Genomic DNA, 23,193 nt, shown 5'->3' with positions numbered 1-23,193 from the left:
TTGATTCTAGAATCAAAATTATTTACTATTGAGATAAACTTTTTTGTGTAGCTTCTAAGTGCGCCATAATTAATTTTGAGTAAAATGTAAACTTATACAAATGTGCTAATAAGTTTAGGTAGCTAGCAGAAACCGGAGAATCGCAAATGTACACTGACAAATATATTTTTGAATCCCTATTAAGAGACATACTCAGCATACCAACAAGTAATAAAACGTATATAAAAGCATCTCCAATGTTAGTTCTTATTTCTTAGTTTTCTTAGGACTATTCATGTGGGCTCGTATTTTTTTTTTTTGATAAGCAATGAGATTTATTGAATGGGAGTACAAGATGTGGGCTCGTATTGCCACATGTGCTTAAGCAACTCTCAAACAATTTTGCTCCAAACATGAGTTCTTAGTTTTTAGTTCTTACCACTAATCCACTATTCATTTAGACCCACCAACCACATTATTTATACTTTTTATTTTCATAAAGTAATAAAACAAAACTCATAAAGTAATAAAGTAATTTGGATGAGAGGGAAATAATTAATATTTTAATCTAAGAACTCAAAAAGTAAAACTCCTTATATAAGAACTGAGTTCTTATTTTTAAGAATTAAGAGCTCCATGTCACCACCTCCAATGGTAAAGTTCTTAGTTCTTAACTCAAAAATAAGAATTAAGAACATTGCATTGGAGATGCTCTAAAAGAAGATATAAGTTCACAGCCTCTCTATTCATTGATAAATGTATCATTTTAATTTTTTTTTTAAATTTGTTAAAACAAATATGAAATAAAATACTAAACGTTTTCTCAATTAAAGCAAGCCCTAGAGTTTTATCTCTTTGGGACAGCAAGGCCTAAAGTTTCTGTTTGTCTAAATTGATTTGTGTTGTTATCAACTAGCTAACAAGTTAATTACATAGTAGCCAATTATGTGTGCCCGTTTGAAATAACTAATTTAAACTTATTTTATAACATAAACGTTTATACACGTATTTAGAATAGCTTGTGTAAATAGTTTATGATCTACCTATGAGTTATTTTTAATTTATTTTATAAGGATTATTAACATATGAATAAGTGATTCTACCAAGTAACAACCAACCGAATCACGAGAGTTAACCTTAAATTAAATAAAAAACTGTTTTTACAACTTTTAAATCCAATTTTTTTTTTAGCAATATGAATTATATTGAATGAAGTACAAAGGGTACTTCAACCCAATACAAATGAGGTAAGAGGAGGAAAGAAATTAAGAGTAGTAGCAATACAATTAACATCAAAAGCGAGGACCTCCTACTACTAAAAAACCCACCACCCACCACCTCCTTAGAGACAGATTATAGAACACATGCCTCGTTAAAACCTTACCCGGAAAAACTCCCTTGGAAAAACTTGGTGAAGGAAAAAGAGTACATAGATTCAATAATCAAAATGAAGTCTGACAATATAGAATATCATAGGGACTAATACAGCACTTTCAAATCCAATTGATTGTCATTGTAGAAAATGTTCACATTGGGTATAAATTATTCTCTAATTTAATTTATTCTATGTTTTGTTATTTTATCTAGATAGGTGGAGATACTGCTGCTTAGTGATGTTGTGGCTCATGTTCTGGCCTCCAATGCATTTGCTTTTCCTTCAAACATGTGGTGGAGTGACCCTCCTTCATGCATTGAAAATGCTCTCTTTGTAGTTTGTAGATTTAGCTTTTGCTAATTAATATATTGAGCTTTTCTTAAAAAAATAAAAAATAATAATAAGACGAAACTAATTATGTGAGAAGTGTTGTATAAGTATAACAATAAATATGAACATGTGCCAATATATATATATATATATATATATATATATATATATATATATATATGAAAATGTACATTGTTGACTGTAGACTTGCAACACACGATACATAGGCCCCGTTTGAAAAAACAGTTTAATTAAGCACTTATGGTCATAAGCGCTTACTCATAAGCTATTTTTAAAAATTTATTGAAATAAATTGAAAATAAGTTGTACATAAGCATAAGCTGTTTCTCATAAGCTATCCTGAGTAGCTTATGAAAATAAGCTGAAAATAGCTTATGGCAGGCCATAAGCTGTTTGCATAAGCCCTCCCAAACATTGGCATAAGAGCTTATGCTGTCAGATAAGCTTAAATAAACTCTTCCAAACTGGCCATAGTATAAAAGTATCATAATAAAAAAAATTTGTGGGCAAAAATAGCCCCCAAACTAACAATTGCATTCACTTTGTTGATTTCTTAATAATGAGATACAAACCAAACCAACTACTTCACCATATAGTTTAATTTACATTACATTAGGACAACATTTTGGTTAGGTTTGAGAAGATGTTGGATTTGGAAAATGTTAGCATGAGCTCCTTATAAGTTTTAGCCAGGGATGAAAAATGATTCTGTTTTTCTTTTTCCCAAACAGGCTGTTAGTACTTAAAGAGATAACCTTAGCTGCCATGATATCATACTCAGATTTGACTTAAAGATTGGCAGCAAGGGAGAAAGAAGTGCAATCAGGGGAGCCAAAGGAATAAAGGATGAAGATGACAAAATGGGGGGTAATGTTGACCATTAGTACAAATTATTTTTAAATATAGTTTATTAGATTAGGGGATGGTGTATTTAAATGTGTAGATTATTATGGTGGAAAGCACCAAGTTATCCTTTGAGGACCTCGGATTAATATTATAAAATAAAGTGAAAATTCTTGGAAGATGACGTATTGTTTACTCCTCCAACTAATGGTAAACGTTATTGGATCACTAACACTAAACTCTATCCTCCAATTTGGGGATCGGTGATAATAATTTATTTATACACTGTTTTCGAACTAATTCTTTACCATTATGTAAAACTTATTAAATTATGGAAGTTTTATTTCTACTGGAATCCACATAAAATTTATCCAGTAAAAATACATGTGTTAACAAGATGTTGAGCAATTAATTACTAGCATTTCCTCAGTAGATAAACTAGAAGAATTGATCCGTACATTAAAATATGAGCAATTATATTGGGGATAATAGAAAAAAATGGTTTTAAACTACAATTGCAGTTATGCAATGAAATTGCGGACAAATGAGAGTTGATGTGACTACAATTGCAGTCCGAGTGCCCTTGCAGGGCCTCAAAAACCTTACCGCAACTACGGTTGCGGAATGCAGTTTAAAACTCTAAATAGTCTCCACTAAAATGGGTTTGTTGCTTTTAAGGGTCAACCAACCCTCCAGCACTTGAAAACAGAAATAAAATGAAAGAAGCCAAGTAGAGATAGGACACCTCAGTAGTCACTACCATGAGTCTCCATTTAGAATTGCTTGTAGTTGGTGATTCTAGTCCTGTCCTGCCTAAACCACAAAAGTTGCTGTTATTCCTACAATAAAACCAAAACCATTATCATGCTAATCATGACTCCTGGTCCCCCTATAAGCTATAACCCTCCTCCCACTATCTGTTTTTGAGTCTTTACCAATACTACTCCATTTAGAGTCTACCTACTTAATCATGTTTTTGTCAACAAACATATATGAGGCAATTATCACATGTAGCATTGATGCATTCTGCAAGTGCAATATGTTAGTGGACAACAAGGTTCAAAGAGACTTCAGTGTTGTTCTTTCACATTTTCTATGATTTCAAGGCTCAACTCTGAACATTTAGTGACTAATCACCTTCAAAATTTAGGGGAATATGGACTACAGTAAAAGTGCTCATCTTTTGATTTGAATTACAGTGTACATGTAAAGCCAGTTTGCTATAAATTTATCTAGGGAAAGGGAAGAATAGCCCTCGTTGAATTCATTCAGAGCCTACTTCATGTACAGAATCTGAGCCTTCCCTTAACTAAATAGCAATCAGCTTTGCTTACGTATGAAAGGCTCTGAATGAATCAAAGGCAAGTGTTAAGCAAAGATCACGTGGTTCCCAATTACTCATCTTGCAATTGCAAACACTCATGAGGATTGGCATAAAAGTAGTCTTCTTCTTTAGGTCTGTCTGGGATGACAACTCTACCTTTTGGACTTCCCATCCTATTGACATGAGAATTCTTCACCATAATGGAAAACTCATCCCAGCTTAATGACCCATTGGTATATTGATCTATGAGAGGCACCAAAAGCTTTCTATCCAGCAGTATAGTCTTTTTGAAACCTAGGAATCTGAACAACAGGAAGTGTGATATCAATAAAAAAATGAACACAAGAATATCTAAATCTGATAGCTTTGGGATCAATCAGGAAGAATAGAAAAACAAATTTATGGATCTAAGTTTTTTTATTAGAGGCTTGGGTTGCAAGCAAAAGCAAAAAGCACATAAAGGTTGAAATTAGTTGTTTAATCATGAAACTCCTCCTTGAATTATCTAACTAGTAACAACATTTGTCAAAACTGAGAAGATGACAGATAGAAAGACGGCAATATAGTAATACCTTCTATGGCCTTCCACAACTTTAGCCATGTTCCCATCATATGTTGGAATAAATATATCACTCTCTAGAGACACGAGATAATCAAGTGCAGCCATCTGGGATGAGTGGTTTTGGAAATACATCAAATCTGAAGGTTCCAGCAGAGTTTCCTTCCTTACCTGTTGCAGTTAAAGAAAATATAAGTGATTATTTTGCCTAATGTGTGTGATAGAGTGATGATTTTGCTTCTTTCCACTGACCAGGTTAGGAAAAGTGGCGCGTAAACTCGCCATCTTTTTCTCTCCACCATATATTTCTCCAGAAGCAATATAAATTTGAACATTGTGATCCATGCCTAGTGCTGTCAATATGAGAGCAGTTTCCTCAGGTGTCAATGGGCATAAACCCTCTTTCCTCTTGAGTTCAGAATTGATGACTTTTTCCTTCCACCAGGGATAAGCATATCTAAGAAACACAACTTTCCAAAATTACAATCAAAGGGTAACTAGAGAAACAAAACTAAACACCGACACATTCATACAAGATTTATATTACCTCATTCTTGTGAGTTCATCCACCTCCCTTCTGTCACATCCATGAGTACAGCCAGAGAAGGCCAACATGTCCATCTCATATCTAAGATGAAGAACAAGGAAAGGTCCCCTTTCCCTCAAAATCTTCACTATCTTTCTACCGAGGTCCTCTATCTGTGAAGTAAACCGCAAAGCTTCAAAATTTGCTTTACATCTCAGCTTTTGAATATCAAGAGGTAGTCCATTGTTCGCGAGGCGAGCATCAGTTCTATTTAGGTGCACGACCTTGTGTTTAAGTAATAGAGGAAGGATCTGTTATAAACAAGAATGTGAATTAGTTGAAGTTACTCAAGAAAAACAAATAACAGATAAGTGAAAGAAATCATGTTAACCGAATGAAGACCTGTTTTTCATAGTATGTAATATCAGACCAGCTAATTGGTGGCAATGAGTAGGATAGTCCTAATTCAACTCTTCTCTTGAGCCTAGGTGGTAGTTGCTTCAATATTCTAACCTCATCTCTCAAGGAGGCACTGAATTTATCTACATCAAAAATGTCTTGGAACTCACTGCCACATCAAGGAAACAGAAATGAGGACATTTCAATCAAGAAATTATGATGATAATCATAAAAGAAGATGCCACCTGAACTATAATTATCATACAGAAATAGTAATGTGCAAACCTTGGATCAGCCCAGAAAGATGTCTTATCCAGCTCTGGAACAATAAGAGTCACATTCAAATGTCTGGCAATCGCAACCATGTCGCATATCTGCAGAATGAAAAGCCAAGTTTAGAAAGACAATTTTAATTTTGAATGTTGATCTAATCATAATGGTTGAAGGAAACAAAGCACTGGCACTCACCGCTGCTCGCATTTGGTTGAGTCCTCCATTGCACGAAACCATAAGATAACCATTGTTCTTATAAACCCCTGCAAAAAAGAATTATCAAATTCAGCTCATTGTCATAACAAGTCATTGACAAAATTTAGCAAATAAAAAGAAAGCTATAAATCATGGACAACAACTTTTTGATGAAAGGAATGCTTAAAGATCAAAAGCAAAGCAAAAAAGATTTTCCAACCCGGCTCGAACAGAATTGACTTAGTCGAAGATACATATGGTCTAAACAAACAAAAAAACTACAGAGATTTCAACAATCATATGACAATCAACAAGCCAATAACTTACTTTTGGGAGGGAGTAAAACCTTGGCTGGAACAGGAACCTTTGATATGGCAAGTGATGCATCTTGATGGCTGAAACAAAGAGGCGTGCCCTTCAACAACCTTGTCCCCCACAACTCCCCTAGTGCCATAAGCTGAACCACACAACTCCAAAGAATCACAGTAGTAATGGCACGAACCATCCACACCTTAATCTTAGGCCTCACAATAAACCTCTTAGCCTTCACAACTTCACCTTCCCCCAAAACATTGAACCCCATCTCCATCTCCTCACTATCACAGTGATCACCTTTCCCACCTGATACTCTTGCCCACCTCAACAACATCACTGATTTTTTTTTTTTATATTTTTTTGCGTGATCTTGACTCCTTAGTCTTGAATCAAATGCATCAAAATTAGTAAAAGTTAATAAATAGAAATAAAAACAAAACCTTGAACTCAGTGACTTGTGCTTAATAAATGCCCAGGATCAAGACCAGAACCACTGTTGCCGCCGGAAGTTTGGATCTTTCTACCGAAACATAAATGCCCATCAAGCCAAAACCATTGACCTTACAATAGTAATGAATTTAGAGCTAAAAAATCAGGTTTTTGCTTTTTAACTCCACCCCCACCAAACAAGGCAATGCTCTAAAGTAATTCAAATCAGCATGGTGACTCCTTGAAAGTTGAAATCATAAAACCTCACTGAAATTTAAGAATTCTCAGCACTGAAAGATTGTTTGCATTGTGAACTTCATCTAAGAACAATAGCAAAAGTTGCATTCAAGATGCACAACCATGAGCTTGGAGAGTGAAGATAGTAGTGGAATTCAGCTGAAATTCGCTCAAATGTGTTAGCATTCGTGGGATTTGTGAAGTGAATAGCAACACAGAAGAACAAGAAGAGAAAGTAGAGAAGGGTGTTGTGATGTGAGGTGAGCTTTGAAGAGTTGAGGTAGCTTAATGGTGGCGGCGAGAATGGTGAATTTGGGAGAAGTGGGTTTTCCGGTGAGATTTTCCGATGATATTCCGGCGACCTTCGCCGGAGAAGAGAAGTTAAAAGAGTAATGGGAGGTGGGAAGAAGGAGGAGACATATAAAAGGAAGATAGCAGAGAGCTATAATTAAGGCGGTAGAGAAGGGGTGTCATGTGGGACCCATTTTAACTGTAACAAACCCCACTTTCCATTCTTCGTATTTTATTTTATTTTCTTCTAATTAGTGATTTTGGTAAATAGGAAAGTGTTTACGAGGCAAGTGTCCACTGCAGTCGTAAAAAGTAAAAAGTGGTTGTTTAAATTTTTACGTCTTGATTTTGATTCTTAGGAGCTGTATTATTGGGGAGATTTTTAATCTTCGCGACATTTGAATCAGAACTATGAGAGCAATTTAACACATAAAAAAATGTTTAATTTGTCAAATAATTTCTCATCTTTTTGTTTGCAACTACTATTTATTTTAATTTAAATTTGTACAATGACATAGTGTAGAGTAGAGGTAACTTTCAAACGAATAGTAAAAGAGGGTGGTTATATTATGAGCTTTTTTACTAATATAAAAAAAACTAGCGTTTTTATCCCGTGCGTTGCACAGTGAATATTGATTTCATTATTTAGGCACGTAATAATGAATTGACGATTGCAAAAATGAGTATTCAACCAAGCAAAATAACAATGAGTATCACACAACTTGCAAAATTTGAAAAAAACTTCATATATTTAATCATAAATAATTTGTCAAAAACATTTTTAAGATTGTGAAAAACAAACTTAAATTAGATGAAAATTTGTTACCAAAAGTTGCAAAAGTGGTAAGAGCTATGAGACATAAGGGTCGAAGGGTAATAAAGAGTTAGCAAAAATTATTAGTGTTTATATGAATTATTTTTGATGTAAAATGTTTTATCCCGTGGAAGTTTTTTATAGGATGTGTGTATACATATACATGTATTAATTAGTTCAAGTACATAGTTCGTACAGTATAGTACATACAACCGTATTTCTAAAAAACGTTTTATACAAACATATAATCAGCTTTATTTTTAATTTTCCACACACGCAAATTATGTTTAATTATTTTGACTTTTTCGAAAATTAATGACTTTGTAATTAGGGAAATAAAACTTACTTGCATTAATTATTTTAGAATCATTAATCACCTTAATTATTGCTTTAAAATTAGAAATCATTAATTATAAATAAAGTTAATAACGTAATTTTGGCTCATAATTAATTGCATGACTATTTGAATTTTTGGCCTAGTATTGATGTGTAATAAAATAATTTTAATTCAATTCAATTCAATTTATGTTAAATAAGGAAAACAACATTTTCTGTTTTTTAAATAGTAATTAGTATTAAATGTTATATTATGATTTTTTTAAATATGTCAACGAATTAAATGTTTAAAATTGTCAATGATACACAATTAAATTAAGTGATGGTAATCAATGATTATAATTAAACTGTTTATAATTAATCAATGAAATTCGAAAAAGAATTTTCTTAAACAAATTGTCATTGCATTAAAATGTAAAAAATTCTTTCAAATGTGATTTAAAAAAAAACGGATATACCATTTATTTTAAAGATTAATTGCATCATATATTTTATAAAAGAATCTGGCCATGATTCCATCATTTATTCGTTCAAAATTAAAAAAGTCAAGCATATTGAACGTCCCGCATGGAATTGTGGAAATTTGATTGAAAAAACGTGGGATTTTCAAATATGATTGAAAAAATGTCAAGCAGCAAAACATGGAATCACGTGTAAAAAAGTCAAGCATTTAACATTTAGATATCTGATTGCCAAAACAATAGTAACGTTGTGGTTGCATTTAATACTAATTTTCCAATTCTGAATGTTTTTTGTGTTTCTTGTGCAAATATGACCCTTTTAATTGTTTTATGGTTGTGGGCTTTTGGTGGGCAGTGCATGAATTGTATTTGTGAGAGTCCATTTAATAGGTGCTAATTTATTAGGTGACAAATTAGAGAAAAATGAATTTGTATAATTAAAAATAATTAAATAGGTGTATTAATGTGTGTATTTAATGTGCGAAAATCTCTCTGGCTGTGACACTTGTCAGCCAGAGAGATGGGTGTGAGGAAAGTCATTCTTAGAGTGCCATGTGTTATAATGTTGTGGATAACGATTTTCTTTTATAAAGTATATAGATTACCCCAAGAAATATACATTTTTACCATGATAGGGTAGTTTATGGTACGGTGGAGGTGATTTGGCGGTGTTGATGAAAATCGTCTCACAGAGGGAAATAGACAAATGAATTAGTTATATGTTAGTGAAATTCGCTTAACTTGGGGTGCGTTATGTGTCGTAGCTAGTCAATATAACATGTCTTGAAGTTGGGTACAACCATGAGGAAATCACCTCACTCTAAGCGTATTTTGAAGACATCTTATCAATATCAGCATACAACTCCAGCACTGCCATCAAAGATTACTGCTTAAATGCATGTATTTCACATCTTCGTCATCTCATACTTGAAGACATGTAAATTTACTTATTTGTTGTTTGGTGGAAGGTATACAAAAACATTTCCGGGAAAGTATGTGTGCGAAATGCGAATGTTGTATTCCTGTATTTAGTACAAGTTTTGTAAAAAAAAATCCGGGCATAATTTTTTCTCAGGAAAGTTTATTACACACTTTGTTCTATTTCTACTCCCAAGGTAAAAGATGAGTATGTTATATTACCATGAGAATGAAAGTTACATTTGAAAATAACTTCCATTTCTACAATTTCTTCATCACATGTTTTTTCTATTTTTTTAATTTAAATTTTTTGAATCAAACAAAATTTGAAAATATTCCCGGAAATGTAAGAAACCTACCAAACACATTTACAAAATTTACCCGGGAGTAAATTATACATAGGAATATAGCATTCTCGGAAACATAATTTCATAGCTTCTACCAAACGCCTTGGAATATGTGAAACAAAAAATCTGAGTCATGATAGAATTAACTTGGCTATGTCTAAGGTTCAACTTGTTATGAATTTCTTCTTCAGATTATTCATGATCATGTCGTGTTTTAGTTTCAATAGACCTCTTTTCGCCTTCAAACATAAGACTTTCACTACTTCAAGTGTTCTACCATTGTAATACACAAAAGTAACTAATTGACTCATTATAAGTTTGTAAAGAAAAAGCTTGATGGAGTTTAAGAGAAGTGTAGAAGATAATGAGTGAAGTGTGATTTATTGCAGTTGGGGATTCAAGAATTTATAAGCTTAGAAAATGCCATATATGAGGCGAGATAGTAGTTATTGGCACAAAATATGCTTCATGTGAGGCGACTTAGTTGCTATTTTCACATAAGTCACCTCATTGTGCACATATGTGGCCTCATTTGTAGTCTCAAGCTCAACTCAAGACTCCAGCATAGTGAAACCTCTACAAAACTCATCGTGAACCGCACCGCACAATTGTGATGCCAACTGAACCGCACTGTCACGCCCTAATGCCGCACCACTTAACTCAAACTGCATCGTCAAGCCCTGCCATAGCAGAACCAGAGCACCACCACTGCTTTGTGTGGTCGTCATTTGAGCCACTGGTCATATATGTGCGAGTAGCTGCGTCGCCACCATCGTGAGGTCCTCTAGTCACCATCGACCCATCCCCCTCAATCTCACTCTCCTAGTCTCAATCTTTCTCCCTCACATTCTTGAGTCTCCATAAAGAAAGGGTTTGGCAGATATGGGTTACAATTATATTTACCTTAATACTCTTTTACCACTCTTTCAGTCTTAAAACACTCATTTAAGAAATATTCTTATGATTTTACATTTAACGATTTTAATTAATGGTTTAGCTAGTGGAACAAAATATTAATGGTCCACCCTAGTATTCTCGTGATAACATATAATTGTTATTCGAGAAATTATCATCATTATGCATTAAACAAGTGGTCGTGTATCATTTTCATTTAGGAAAACAAGTACTACAACGGGCAAGCATCACATTTGCACACTTACACAAACCTCGCCAAAAAAGGTTTTTATTTTTTTGAAAAGCAAAAAAGGCATTTTTACTCCTGCACATTATGTGTTAACGTTGATCCAAATTGAGAATTAAACCAAATTAAATAATGCAAAGCATGTACATTAGTACATATCACATATGATGTGTTTAGAAGCATTATTTGGTTATGATGCTTAACCTAAGTTGCCAATGGTGATAGGTTTAGGGGTGGAAATAGAATGAGAGGCTTTTGCTATAAGAAATGGTGGGGGGATAGGGTTGGTACTTTGTAGGTAATAATGTTACTTACACACTTCTTCTTGAGGTGGAAGAGGTGGAATGAGGAGAGAGATAGGAAGAAAAGAAAAAGTAAGAGAGAGAAAGTATGAGATGTGATAGATGATAAGAGAAGAGAGAAAGAAATAAAAATAGGTGGAAATAAGGTGTTTAAAAAATGAGGTGTGTATATATCATTGTTGCTTTGTAGGGAAGGTGAGTTAAAAGTGGAGAAGTGAAGAGAAAAAGTCAAAGATGACCGTTAAAAGGAGGAAGGCGCAAATTATAGAAATGATGGATTGTGATTTGGAGGAGGGTATGAAGTTGGTTGTTGTAAGGAAGATGAAGATAGAAAAAAAAATCCATTTTATTATAGGTGATGCTACATTTGGATTTTGGAGCCATTATTGTTAATGTTTTCCATTCCTACACTATGCGACATAGCTAAATCAAATATTTGTTGTAGTATACAAGCCGTTTAAATACATGTTTTTCCCATACTTAATCCAATTAGGTGTATGGGATTATTAAAGATCTCACTACTAAAATAGTTATTATAAAAAAAAATCACTAGTATATTCTTGAGGTATATATAATTAGATCTAATCCAAACTTTTAAAAATAATAACTCGAAAAGAAAATCACGAAGTCAGTAAAATTAAGCTTATGAAAATTTTAAACTCTATTTTTTTAACAGTGTATTATCTTGCTGTAAAAAGAATATATAGTTAGTGGTGTCAACTCTCTAGTGGCGCGAAACCACAACCGACCATAGGATAATAATTGTTATTCAACTACATTGGACTAGTAGCTGTTTATAGTTTTATCATAGGAATCATCATAAAAGCAGAGGAAAAGAAAAGAAAAAAGAACAAATCAAATTAAAAACGAAAATTTGAGTTCTTCGTACAACAAGATTTCACAATCATATGCCACTAGCTGAGAAAAGAATTGGCAGGTACCAGGCCTTAATTATGATAATCAGTTTTATCAGTTGAAATTGGATGGTTTTAATTAGCTTCCTGATCAACTGTGCCCATCAATTTGTCTAAATGGTTTAAATTTGATTATGACACATTTGAATAACTTTGTTTTACTAATTGAATCCAGAATGACCTTTTTCTAAGTAAAACATCATCATATGTACATTGGTGATGTTAAAATCAACGCCTTTTGGCTCTGTGACTAGGATCTTGATATCTCTTGAGGTTTAGATTCAATTTTTATACATGGTAAAAATAGCAGGCACAAAAAAAGTGAGACTTTGCCCCCTGTAGTTTTACTTGGATTAGTCAAAATTCAATATGGTGACTTTTCTAAATACTGAGGATTCAGGGCTAAAAATATAAGTTAATTTTAAAACGGCAGACAAAAAATTTGTATCTTAGGAATTCAATGAAACAATGCAATAAGCCTTATCGCTTGGACAAGTGGAGATCAACGTTGAAATGGGTGGGTAATTGAAGGCTTTCCCGTTTTCTTACTATAACTCGAAAGTAAAAGGCAAATAATGTGGCCACTAGTTTGCAACTTTACATGATAGAGGAAAATATAGGATGGTGATGTTGAATTCAGTAATTTCTTACGTTTGTACGGCTCAGAGTGTAACACCCCGATTTCGGTGGTGTCACTTTAGTAACCAAAAGAAACTTAATGTGGAAAAACGTGAAATATTTTTTTTTTTTCGATAATAATATTAGAGACTAAAGGAAATGAAACTCAACAACTAAAGATAACCGAACTAATGTACAATAATAATTACAGCCCCCGCTGTAAGTAGCAACCTCGTCACGAGTAACCTCCAGTGACGGAAAGTAGAAAAGTGTAACGCCCGTAGGCAAAATGTACAATCCCAAAAGGATAGGTCAAGTGTCAGCAACACAAGCCCTCAAAAATAAGAATAAGTCAGAGCTATGACACTAACACCCAACCTTAGTAGACTCTAAACACCCATCCCCTATACTTTCATCATCGACTCTCATCTGGTCATGCATGAAGTCCGGGTCCACGTCGAAGGCTCAGTAGTAGTCATTTCGCTCCGGGTCTTCCCCGAACGACGAAGAATCACGAAAGAATCCATCGACGACATCTGACAAAAAGGGCATACATAGCCCCCCAAACACAGGTAGCACGTGCAAGGGTCAACTTACGGAATATAGTATAGAGAATACAAGACAATATGTAAAGTGTAAGGGGTATATATATATTGTATATATACATATAAGTTCTGCATTGTCTACCCTAAGGTTTAAACATAGCATGTTATCAAATCTCTAGTACAATTCAATCATCAAAGCACGTAACGATATTTATCAATATCTACTCATCAAAAACACTTTAACGATGTTTATCAACATCAACTCATCAAAAACACTTTAACGATGTTTATCAACATCAACTCATCCAAATCTCAGCGAATACAATTAGAGTGCATGATATGTCAATGCAACGTCAATCTCGACGATTCCGGAAGAAGTAGGCTGGGCACGATCGAGTCGGTCCTAACACTGGCATTGTGTCGACCATAACCCTCGGGTGTCACTTACAACCTTGACATAGCCAGATCAGTCCTAACCCTGCGGGTCGACTTTTCCCTCTGCTATGCCCGACAATCAACAGGTCGATCCTAACCTCACGGTCGATCATATCCCCCGTCGATGTCCGAATTACCCGAAGGCATAAACTGTACCCGAAGGCATAAACTGTACCCGAAGGCATAAACTGTACCCGAAGGCATAAATTGATTCCGGCGGAATTTCGGCGACATAACGAAAAAACTAATCCGGCAGAAGTGATCTTGGGCACGTAAGGAAGATGTTTAGAATCAAAAATGAAATATTCAGGATAGTTTTGCAAAAACCTCAAAACTATCAGCTCAGAAAAGTCTGCAGAAAAGCTATGGAAAAAGCGATCAGAGGTAAGGATTAGCAACTATACCTCGAAACCTTGAAGTAGCAACTGATTAATCAACAATCAAGCAAGAAATGAACAAAATCTTCTCTTCTCCCTCCCTTGTGAAGCTCGCGGCCTTGATGAAGAAAATGGGTAAGATTTTTGTGTTTTTCTTCCTTTCTTGGCTATATATAGAGGTTGGCAAAACGCGGCAAAATGAAAGTTTCGCGAATCTGATTTTTCCGGCGTCATTCTCCGTGAATTCTAAGATATGTTTTGGCGAAAGAATTCCAAAACTAAAATGAGGTCTCCTTGTATTTTTGGTAACTAATGCAAAGTCGGTGTAAAACTATTTTACCCGATAAGTTGCTTTTTACATCGAATGTCGGAATAGAAAACTTCCTTCTGAAGAAAGATTGAAATCATCAAGAGAAATGGGTGTACGCGTGTGGAATCTTCATTTGATGTTCCGAATAGAAAAAGTCCACATAGTCGGGTGATTCTAGGGTTTTGAAATACCAGGGTTTCAGTTTCGGCAAACTTCCGATGATTGGAATCGGACGTTCGTAGATCCTAGAGTTTCGCCTTGAAACGATTGTGATATATGGAAAAAGAGAAGTTCTAACATTTCTCTGAAGATTTTTGGAATTAACTTCCATCGTGCCTATAAGTGAAAACTAGCTATATACTAGGGTTTCTGACCTAGGTTTAAGCGTATAACGATCGTGCTATAACTTTTATCGATCATGATGCAATCCTTGGACTTTTCCTGAACTTTCTCCTTCATAAATTTATTTCATTCGGTAAACTCTTGTTCAGGTTTCCCTTCACGATACATCAACCCTAATCGTGAATAGGATTCTATTTACTTGGCATGAGTTTAAAAACTTGGGCCTTACATTACTACCCTCCAAAAAGAAAGTTTCGACCTCGAAACTTAAGGGTTAGTAAAAAGTTCTGGATTCTGATTCAGACGATGATCATGCTGACACATAGTTTTGAGTGTTAGTATGAGCTCCTCGAGTTAGGATTAGTGTAGGAGTAGAGTCTTAGCTCTGACAGTCATTGCTTCATTTGGGACAGGGTAGTTTCCCACCTATAGCTTTTTGTGTGGTTTCCTTACGGGAATCACAGAGAGTTGGTTGGACTTAGGAGGTCTTCTTTTCAGACCATTGGGTCAGCTTATTCTCAATTTTGAGGGATGGTGTTGCGGACACTTTACCTTTATATTTGGTTTGTATATATTGCCTACGGGCGCTACACTTTCTACTTTCCGTCACTGGAGGTTACTCGTGACGAGGTCGCTACTTACAGCGGGAGCTGATATATATATTGTACATTAGTTCTGTTGTTTTTCGCATTTGGGTTTTATTTAATTCAGTCTAGTCTATATTATCATCGGAAAAAAAAATATTCACTCTTTTCCGCATTAAGTTTATTTTTGTTACTAAAGTGACGCCACCGAAATCGGGGTGTTACACAGAGAGTCAGAGGAGTTCAGGAGAGCAATTATTCTTTAAAAGAAATGATATTGTTTGGTACTTTTAAATCTAAGAAGTTTCTCATAATTGATTTTATATCCTCTCATATCACATGATATTGTTTGATGATTTTTTTTTTTCGCCCAACCTATCTCACAGCCGACAGTCATGAAACTAATTCCCGAGACTCTGAGATCACGTTAAGTGATTGTTTGATGAAATTTGTGAGCTTGTTTGTTATTTCTAATTCCCTCTTTTCGAGGCATGCACCTACTATACAAACTTCGATTAATCCAAACTCAACAACTGTCTTGCTCAATCTTTTAAACTTTGGTTTTCTTTCCTCCAACTAGAATAAAAATAAGTTTTGTGTTTGTTTTTCTGTCCGTAAATATAAAGAGGGTGGGTATAAACTATTGCACTAGGTCAGCCCCATCGTCAGAGTAGGAGACCCGCCCATGATGCTTACATGTTTAACCATATCGCCTAAGGACATAGCATTTAGTGGTGAGCGATTGGCCTAGTGTGTAGGTAGACTTGTAACTGCCCAAGGGCGGGCATACTGCTTGTAATATGTGGACTCCTGGACCAGGAATTATAAGGCACAAGAGTCCAATTAAGGTTAATTTAGGGTTTCATGTACCCTTTATAAAAGGAAATGTTTGTACCTTGAAAAAAAACTATTTGACTATTTATGGATAGGCGGCTAGGTTATTACAAGACCTACCTTCGCTAGGATTTTAGGTTTAGTGTTGTCATTATTTTTTCTATACCGGAATGATTATTTAACACTCTGTTTCATTACAAGTGTCTATCAAAAGAAAACACATATTAAAAATTGTATAATGTTGTTAACTTTCATAAAATATTTTTTATTTTTTTATTTTGCCCTTAAAATTATTTTTGTTTTCCTTTACACATTCTTATTATAAGAGCACTATTTAGAAAAATATTGATTAATATTATCTTAAAATTCTAAATTACACAGGTAATTTAAAGTGGACAAAAACAAAGAAAGTAATATATGAAAAGAGTAATAAACCTAAAATCTCAAGATGACAATGTCATTTGTACCATGTGAAATTCTTAGAGATTTACTTTATATGGACTAATACACTAATAGTGTAAATGTTTTACAAATATATTCAATCGAATTTATTCATTTTAAATAAATTTAAATTTTATAGAATATGTCTAATTAATAAATTCTAATTTGATGAGTATCACATAAAAAATATTGATCATCATCCAAGAGTATAACACATTCTGTCTAAACCAAATTACAATATAATTAAATTCAGCTGAAGTCTTTAAAAAAAATCAGCTAAAGAAAATGTAGGGAACAGATGAGATCTTGAGATTTCTTTTTACTTCCTTTTTCGTGTTTAATATAACACTTTATGGGTCTTTTGTACACTATGAGAAAAGGAGAAGGAAAAGAATTCCTGGAAAAAATGAATTTTGGAAGTAAAGATGTATGTCCGGCTTTATGCGCTGGTTGGTTCACGGGCAGGTAGATGTCAAAATCTATGTTGATTGTTGAAGGATCAAAGTCCCCACATTGCATTTTGGTAGGAAACAAATTTTGATTGTCCCTTTTCAAAATTCATGAGTCTGAATCTCATGAGCACCGTCCCCATTTGTGATACTCTAATGATCATACACATGAGATCATATAATTTAAGTCACTATTGATTTTTTTTTTTTAATTTTGATCTATGTATTTTCTTTTGAGGGTCTTTTTCTTTCTTGGTTTGAGAATGATCCATTTGTAAAAATGTGTAAAGAAGCAAAAGTATAGAATGATGACAGGTGGATCAAATGCAAAGCACAACTTAAGGTCAATGACAGCAAATAAATAAAGTGATGGCCGCCACCGATGTGAACAAACAAAACAATCAGTCAAAAGAGCGTACGGAAATACGTATCATGAAATGAACAAATCTTAAATTTCTTGAAAATCAAGCATTCAATCTACTTGACACTAGACCATGATGTGACTCTTAGAGCATCTCATATGGGTTGCTTAAATCCAGTTGGCAACTTAAGCAACGTTACTTATTTTGGAGCACCATTGGAGCAACATGACGTGGCAGTTGGGTTGCTTAAATTTAAGCAATGGTTGCTTATTTAAGCAACGGTTGCTTATTTTCTCTCTTCTTACTTTTTGACTAAAAAATCATATTTTCTCTTTCATTCATGTACTTGTATAATGTCATTATCTTGAAATAATATAAATATAAGAGGTATAATGGGGCCCAACTAAAAGTAAACTAAACAACCGTGGTTGGAGCGAATTCTGCTTGGGTTGCTTAAATCCTATGTGTCAGTCTGGACCCACCGAAATAGTTTTTAAGCAACCCAACTAGCAACTATGCATTGGAGATGCTCTTAGTTAACTACATGACTACATCACTTGTTAATATTGAGATATTAACCACAAGCACTAAAATTAAAATTATTTGTGAGATAAGGGACTAAAATTATAAAAGTTATATGGTGATGATTAAAACTAAATTTGACAATAAAAGGAGAAACTATAAAATTATTTCAACCAAAAATGTAATACTAAAAGAAAAGAAAATGAACCATTTAGAAATCTAATGTATTGTTTGTCAAGTGTCTTCATACACTGCGTGAGACGAATCATGTTGCAGATTATTTGGCTAATATGGCTCACTCCTTCGAGTTGGGTACTCATGTTCTTGATGATCCACCTCCTAGTTGTAGGGACTTGTTGTTTTTTGATTTCACGGGTGTTGTTTACTCGAGGTCGCATCGTGTTTAGTTTTCGGGCTTAGTCCCTCCCAATATCAAAAAAAAAAATCTAATGTATTGTAATATGCATCATGTTTAGGTAGTAACATTATGCATTTAAAGTAAACAATGTTTTTTTTCATATTGTTTGTGATTATTTTAGTATAAAATGAGTCATTTATATTTTAGATTTGCGCAAGTAGCTTTAGGTTTCGAATTTTAACTCACATATTCTCATAGAACAAGGGTTCGAATATCTAAAATTTCAGTTGGTGTGCAACCCTCTTCGAGGAGATTCTCATTGCTCCTACCCAAAAGTGGGCCTATACTGGTCTCCCCCAGCATGCCACTGACGCCCTATCCAGTAGTCTGGAGGTGTTTTATCTTTATTCTACCATTTTTAAGTACCAAAAAATAGGATATTTCAAATCTATTTCTTCATTTGTATTGGGGTTGAAGTACTTCTTACGCTTTAATCCAATTAAAATTGACTTTTAAAAAATAAATTATAATTTTTTTTTATCAAATTTAGGAACCAAGATGAACTATATATTTTGTTGATGTGTTCTACATAACAAAAGTAGGCATGCACAGATTTGTGGGAATTGTGACTTTTTTTTATTAAACTAAAGTTACAACGATTACTAGTAAAGTTAGTCATTTGTAATTTTGTTAAAAATGTATTTAATTTTTTACTTTAATAACTATATATACACTAACGGTGTAAAAAAATTACACAAGCATTCAATTAGAATTCATTAATTTTTCATGTCATAATTAAATTTAAATTTAAAATTATTTAAAATAAAAATTGAAGAGATGTGATTAGATGAACGGGTAATACTCTTTACATTTTCGGTGTATACAAATTAAATCCTTAATTTTCACACCTCTCATTTTTTAAATTTCCGTTCTTCTGTTCCCCCCCCCCCCAAAATCTCCATCATTGAGTGGTACGTTGGTCCAAGAGTTAGCCTTGTTATAGAAAATTGTTAAGTCCATTGATAACATCGTTAGCCCATATGTTCACTTACATATATTTTGCAGGCCCAATATATGTTTTTTTTTTTTTTAACTTGCCCAATATATGTTAAACACTTATTCCGCCATGGAGGCCTCTCCTGCACTAGGTAGGTAGCTTTCTCCCACAGTAGGTGGGTTTTCTTCCACAGTAGGTGGATTTACTACCCAATAAGTGGGTTTTTCTCTTTTTCTAGTCTGGTTTTCTCCTCCTTTTGCTTTCATCCGCCCACCATGCTGTTGTCTTGCCATCTCCACCGTACTGCCACCGCCCTCTTCTCACCATTTTCTCTACCTCTACCACCGTCTTCTTCTCTTCCCATCGTGTTTCATTGTTTGATGGTAAGCTCTGCGGCCTCCTCGCACCCACGACCTCCACCTCCAACCACTAACCACAAGCTGTGGCCACCATCATCTTCAGTGGTACTTCCATGGTCTCATCGCTCCTTCCTTTCAGATCTGGTCTATTGCTTGTTCTGAGGTGCTGTGCACCGCAGAGAGCTGACGGCAGAGCCGGCAAGGTCTTGAAGAAGCGACATTTAAGCTTTCATATCAAATTTTCGCTTTGTTTGCAGGAGATCAGGTTCTAGGTTGAGCAGTGAAGCCAACGCCGTCCCGCCGCCGTCGCCATCGCTTCCAACGCCTCAGATCCCAAATTGCTAGGGTTTGTTTGGATTTCTTTATTGGGCTGAGTTTTTGGGCTTATTGGTGATGGGCTTGGTGGCTTTGGGCTTGCAAGTTGTCTCTTTTTTAAATCTCCTTTAGCTAACTGTGTTTAGATGTACAAATGAGTCATGTGCTTAAGTGTAATAGAACTTTCTTGTAAGTTTACTGTGTACTTCAGCTAGCAGGCCTGATTGTATTGCTTGAGAATTTGTATGGGCTCTGTAGAAAGGCTGAATGTTTGGCTCTTGTAGCCTTGTACTGGGCATGGCCCTTTCCATCTAATGAAACTATTCCCTTTGACCAAAAAAAAAAGAGTTAAATATATTTTTAATGCAAGAAAATGTTGGCAACTATCTTTGGTCCTTCACCAAAATTATCTCTAATTTTAGTCCACTCGTTTATGAAATCACTATAGTTTAGTCTTCCTCACAATTCTAACTCCAATGAGGGTTTATGCATCAATGAAAGTCCATATAGCAATGTTAAGTAGATATGTCCTATGAATGATGGATAATGTGGCATAGCAAAGCTGAGGTATTTCAACATAAGCTCAAACTCTGCATTTCTAAAACAATTTCATGATACAAATTACACAAATAGCAAGACTTTTACAAGATAAGCTCTAAGATGAGCTTATATCCATATATTTATTACTAATTATTACTATAAATGCTGTATATCCATCCCCATGTTCAGCTAATTATATCATAAAGTAGATAAATTGTACATTGATATATGCTACTTATACAAACTTCTCCTAAGATACTTATACAAACTTCTCCTAAGAATTGATTCTGATTTTAGAATCGACTATAGACGAATTCCAAACACACACTTGATCAAGGGGAAGAATTCTTTGTTGAAATAGGAGGCCTGCCAGGTGGAGGGAAAAGTGGAGGGAACAATGGAGGGAAAGGAGGGAAAAATGGTGGTGGAGGAGGTGGTGGTGGTGGTGGAGTTAAACCTGGTATTACTATTGGTGGGAAAGGAAACAAAGGTGAAGGTGGTTGCTTTGATGGGGGAGGCTGGAATGGGTTAGGGATAAATGGTGGTGGACTTGGTGGTGGCTGAAATGGATTAGGAATAAGTGGTGGTGGACTTGGTGGTTGAAATGGATTAGGGAAGAGTGGTGGTGGACTTGGTGGCTGGAATGGGTTAGGTAAGAGTGGTGGTGGACTTGGTTGAAAAGGATTAGGAATTAGAGGAGGTGGCTGAAACGGGTTGGGGATTAATGGTGGTGGCTGAAAGGGGTTAGGGACTAATGGTGGCTGAAATGGGTTAGGGATAAGAGGAGGTGGAAAAAATGGGATTGGAGGAAAGAAAAAGAAATCTTCAGGGTCAGGAACTATTTTACCTGAGCTGCTTTGTTTTTGGCTACAGAGGTTTGGCTTTTTCACAGGCTTGAATGAGAAAAATCCAGCTGAGAATATGTGTTCTCCCTGCTTTCTTGACTTGAGACTCAGTGAAGAAGAAGAACTAGCAGCTGAGGCCACAGCACAGTGAGGCTCACTACTACTTAACAACTTAAAAGTACATCCCTTGATTCTCCTCACATGTTTCCTCACATGGAAAGGCAACTGCACTTTGAATTCCCCATGCTCATTTGTCTTCACTTCTTTCTTGAATCTTGGTTTTGAATTCCCAACTTTGCACTCTACAGCTACTGATGCACCTGTACACAAAAACATAACAACAAAACATTAGGCTCAATATTTTGACAAACACCTTAAGGGGTATGAAATGGAACCCCTACTAGAAATGGACCTGAAATGAAGTGGCTGCCCATGGAGAAAGCCTGTTGAGAACATGTGTCACAGTAGACAGTGCCAACCACAACAGCTGAGGGTAGAAGCTTCTTGCTGTCATGGCTACTAGCCTCTGAACATGTGAGACTGAGCAACAGAATTACAAGGAACCAAGACATTCTAATGTTTGTGAGTGAAGTGAATTGGTAACTGTGCTACCTAATAAATAATGAGGGTCTATATATATGTCACAAACTGTTAAGGTGTGCTCTTAATTAATCCTCTTTCTTTTTGTGCAATCATGCAACACTGTAACACACGGTTACTGCTCTTTGTTCCTTCTAGCTGTCTCTGATAAAGACTTAGAAATGGCTCATATCATGCAAAAACATTTCATTGGTTTCACACTTGTTCTCTTACAGCATCGGATGGAAAGTTAATAGACATGTTGTTAAGTGTCTTTCAGTTTTATGATATTGAACATAAATATCACAAACTAATAGAAAACAGCACACAGACTGAACTATATAAAATGCTATTTTTTCTTCTGAATAATTGGTTCACTGTAGGTTCACGAGACACAGAAAGTAGCCAGAGAGTCTGTGAGGATGACATTTGACGTTACTGATGACCAACACGTAGGAAGTATGTCCTTGCTGGGAATGAAGACAAGCTGTTTTTTTGTTTGCACCTGTGAGTTTCTGGATGTCAGTGCCAAAAGATAAACTATGATAGCAGATGACCTGTGAAGTGTGTGATGCTAACTTGTTTGGATTTGTGGTGGCACACTATCTAAAGAAAAACTACACTTTGTAACTTACTCTTTGGGAGTGATATAATAAGACTTTTCAGAACCAAATACACTATTAATATTGTATAAATTATAGTAGCATTTGGCAGTTTATGATGGATTTTGTGACTTGCAGTTAAAATGTTGCACAATTAGAGTGGAAATTAAGAAAATGCTGTGGGCTGTGGCAGAGATGAGAATCATGTTTTCTTAACTCTATGCTAAAATTCAAAGAGCAATCTCATTATGGACAAATATGAGAAGCTCCTTTTGTAAAGTGTGTGACAAAATGTTTGTAACTTTAATATGAAACCTCTGTAATGTCTTCACTTCTCTGTGATTGCTTGATGGTGTTCGATGTCTCTTTTGTTTCAAAGTAGATAGATATGCTTAAAAAACTCAATTTTTTGACATTTTCTTGTATGAGCAGTTTTATATAGATACTATT

General features: G+C 34.8%; 2 protein-coding genes across 2 annotated transcripts; both read right to left on the bottom strand.

Annotated features, from left to right (window-relative positions):
• Positions 1-3,003: 3,003 nt before the first annotated feature.
• On the bottom strand, positions 3,004-7,217 carry LOC130739487 (rhamnogalacturonan I rhamnosyltransferase 1). Its single transcript, XM_057591786.1, has 8 exons — positions 6,152-7,217; positions 5,825-5,892; positions 5,642-5,730; positions 5,360-5,525; positions 4,979-5,268; positions 4,684-4,888; positions 4,445-4,602; positions 3,004-4,174 (listed from the first exon to the last, which is right to left on the bottom strand). Exons 1-8 carry the CDS (start codon positions 6,471-6,473, stop codon positions 3,943-3,945), a joined length of 1,530 nt encoding a protein of 509 aa, XP_057447769.1. The 5' UTR covers positions 6,474-7,217; the 3' UTR covers positions 3,004-3,942.
• A 13,530-nt stretch (positions 7,218-20,747) lies between these two features.
• LOC130739486 (vegetative cell wall protein gp1-like) lies at positions 20,748-22,429 on the bottom strand. The gene is made up of 2 exons (XM_057591785.1): positions 21,975-22,429; positions 20,748-21,882 (listed from the first exon to the last, which is right to left on the bottom strand). The coding sequence occupies exons 1-2, from the start codon at positions 22,132-22,134 to the stop codon at positions 21,050-21,052; spliced, it is 993 nt and encodes a 330-aa protein (XP_057447768.1). The 5' UTR covers positions 22,135-22,429; the 3' UTR covers positions 20,748-21,049.
• Positions 22,430-23,193: the final 764 nt, after the last annotated feature.

The sequence above is a fragment of the Lotus japonicus genome, chromosome 2, assembly GCF_012489685.1.
Source record: "Lotus japonicus ecotype B-129 chromosome 2, LjGifu_v1.2".
Lineage (NCBI taxonomy): Eukaryota > Viridiplantae > Streptophyta > Magnoliopsida > Fabales > Fabaceae > Lotus > Lotus japonicus.
The sequence above is the reverse complement of the archived record's forward strand: the minus strand, read 5'-3'. Positions and strand labels throughout refer to the sequence as shown.

Coding starts and splice junctions, on each gene's coding strand:
- LOC130739487 (XM_057591786.1), bottom strand. CDS start 6,473: ATGTTGTTGAGGTGGGCAAGAGTATCAGGTGGGAAAGGTGATCACTGT. Junction 5,731..5,824: donor TCAACCAAATGCGAGCAGCG/GTGAGTGCCAGT, acceptor TTCATTCTGCAG/ATATGCGACATGGTTGCGAT. Junction 5,269..5,359: donor TTACATACTATGAAAAACAG/GTCTTCATTCGG, acceptor TGTTTATAACAG/ATCCTTCCTCTATTACTTAA.
- LOC130739486 (XM_057591785.1), bottom strand. CDS start 22,134: ATGTCTTGGTTCCTTGTAATTCTGTTGCTCAGTCTCACATGTTCAGAG. Junction 21,883..21,974: donor GGGCAGCCACTTCATTTCAG/GTCCATTTCTAG, acceptor TTTTGTGTACAG/GTGCATCAGTAGCTGTAGAG.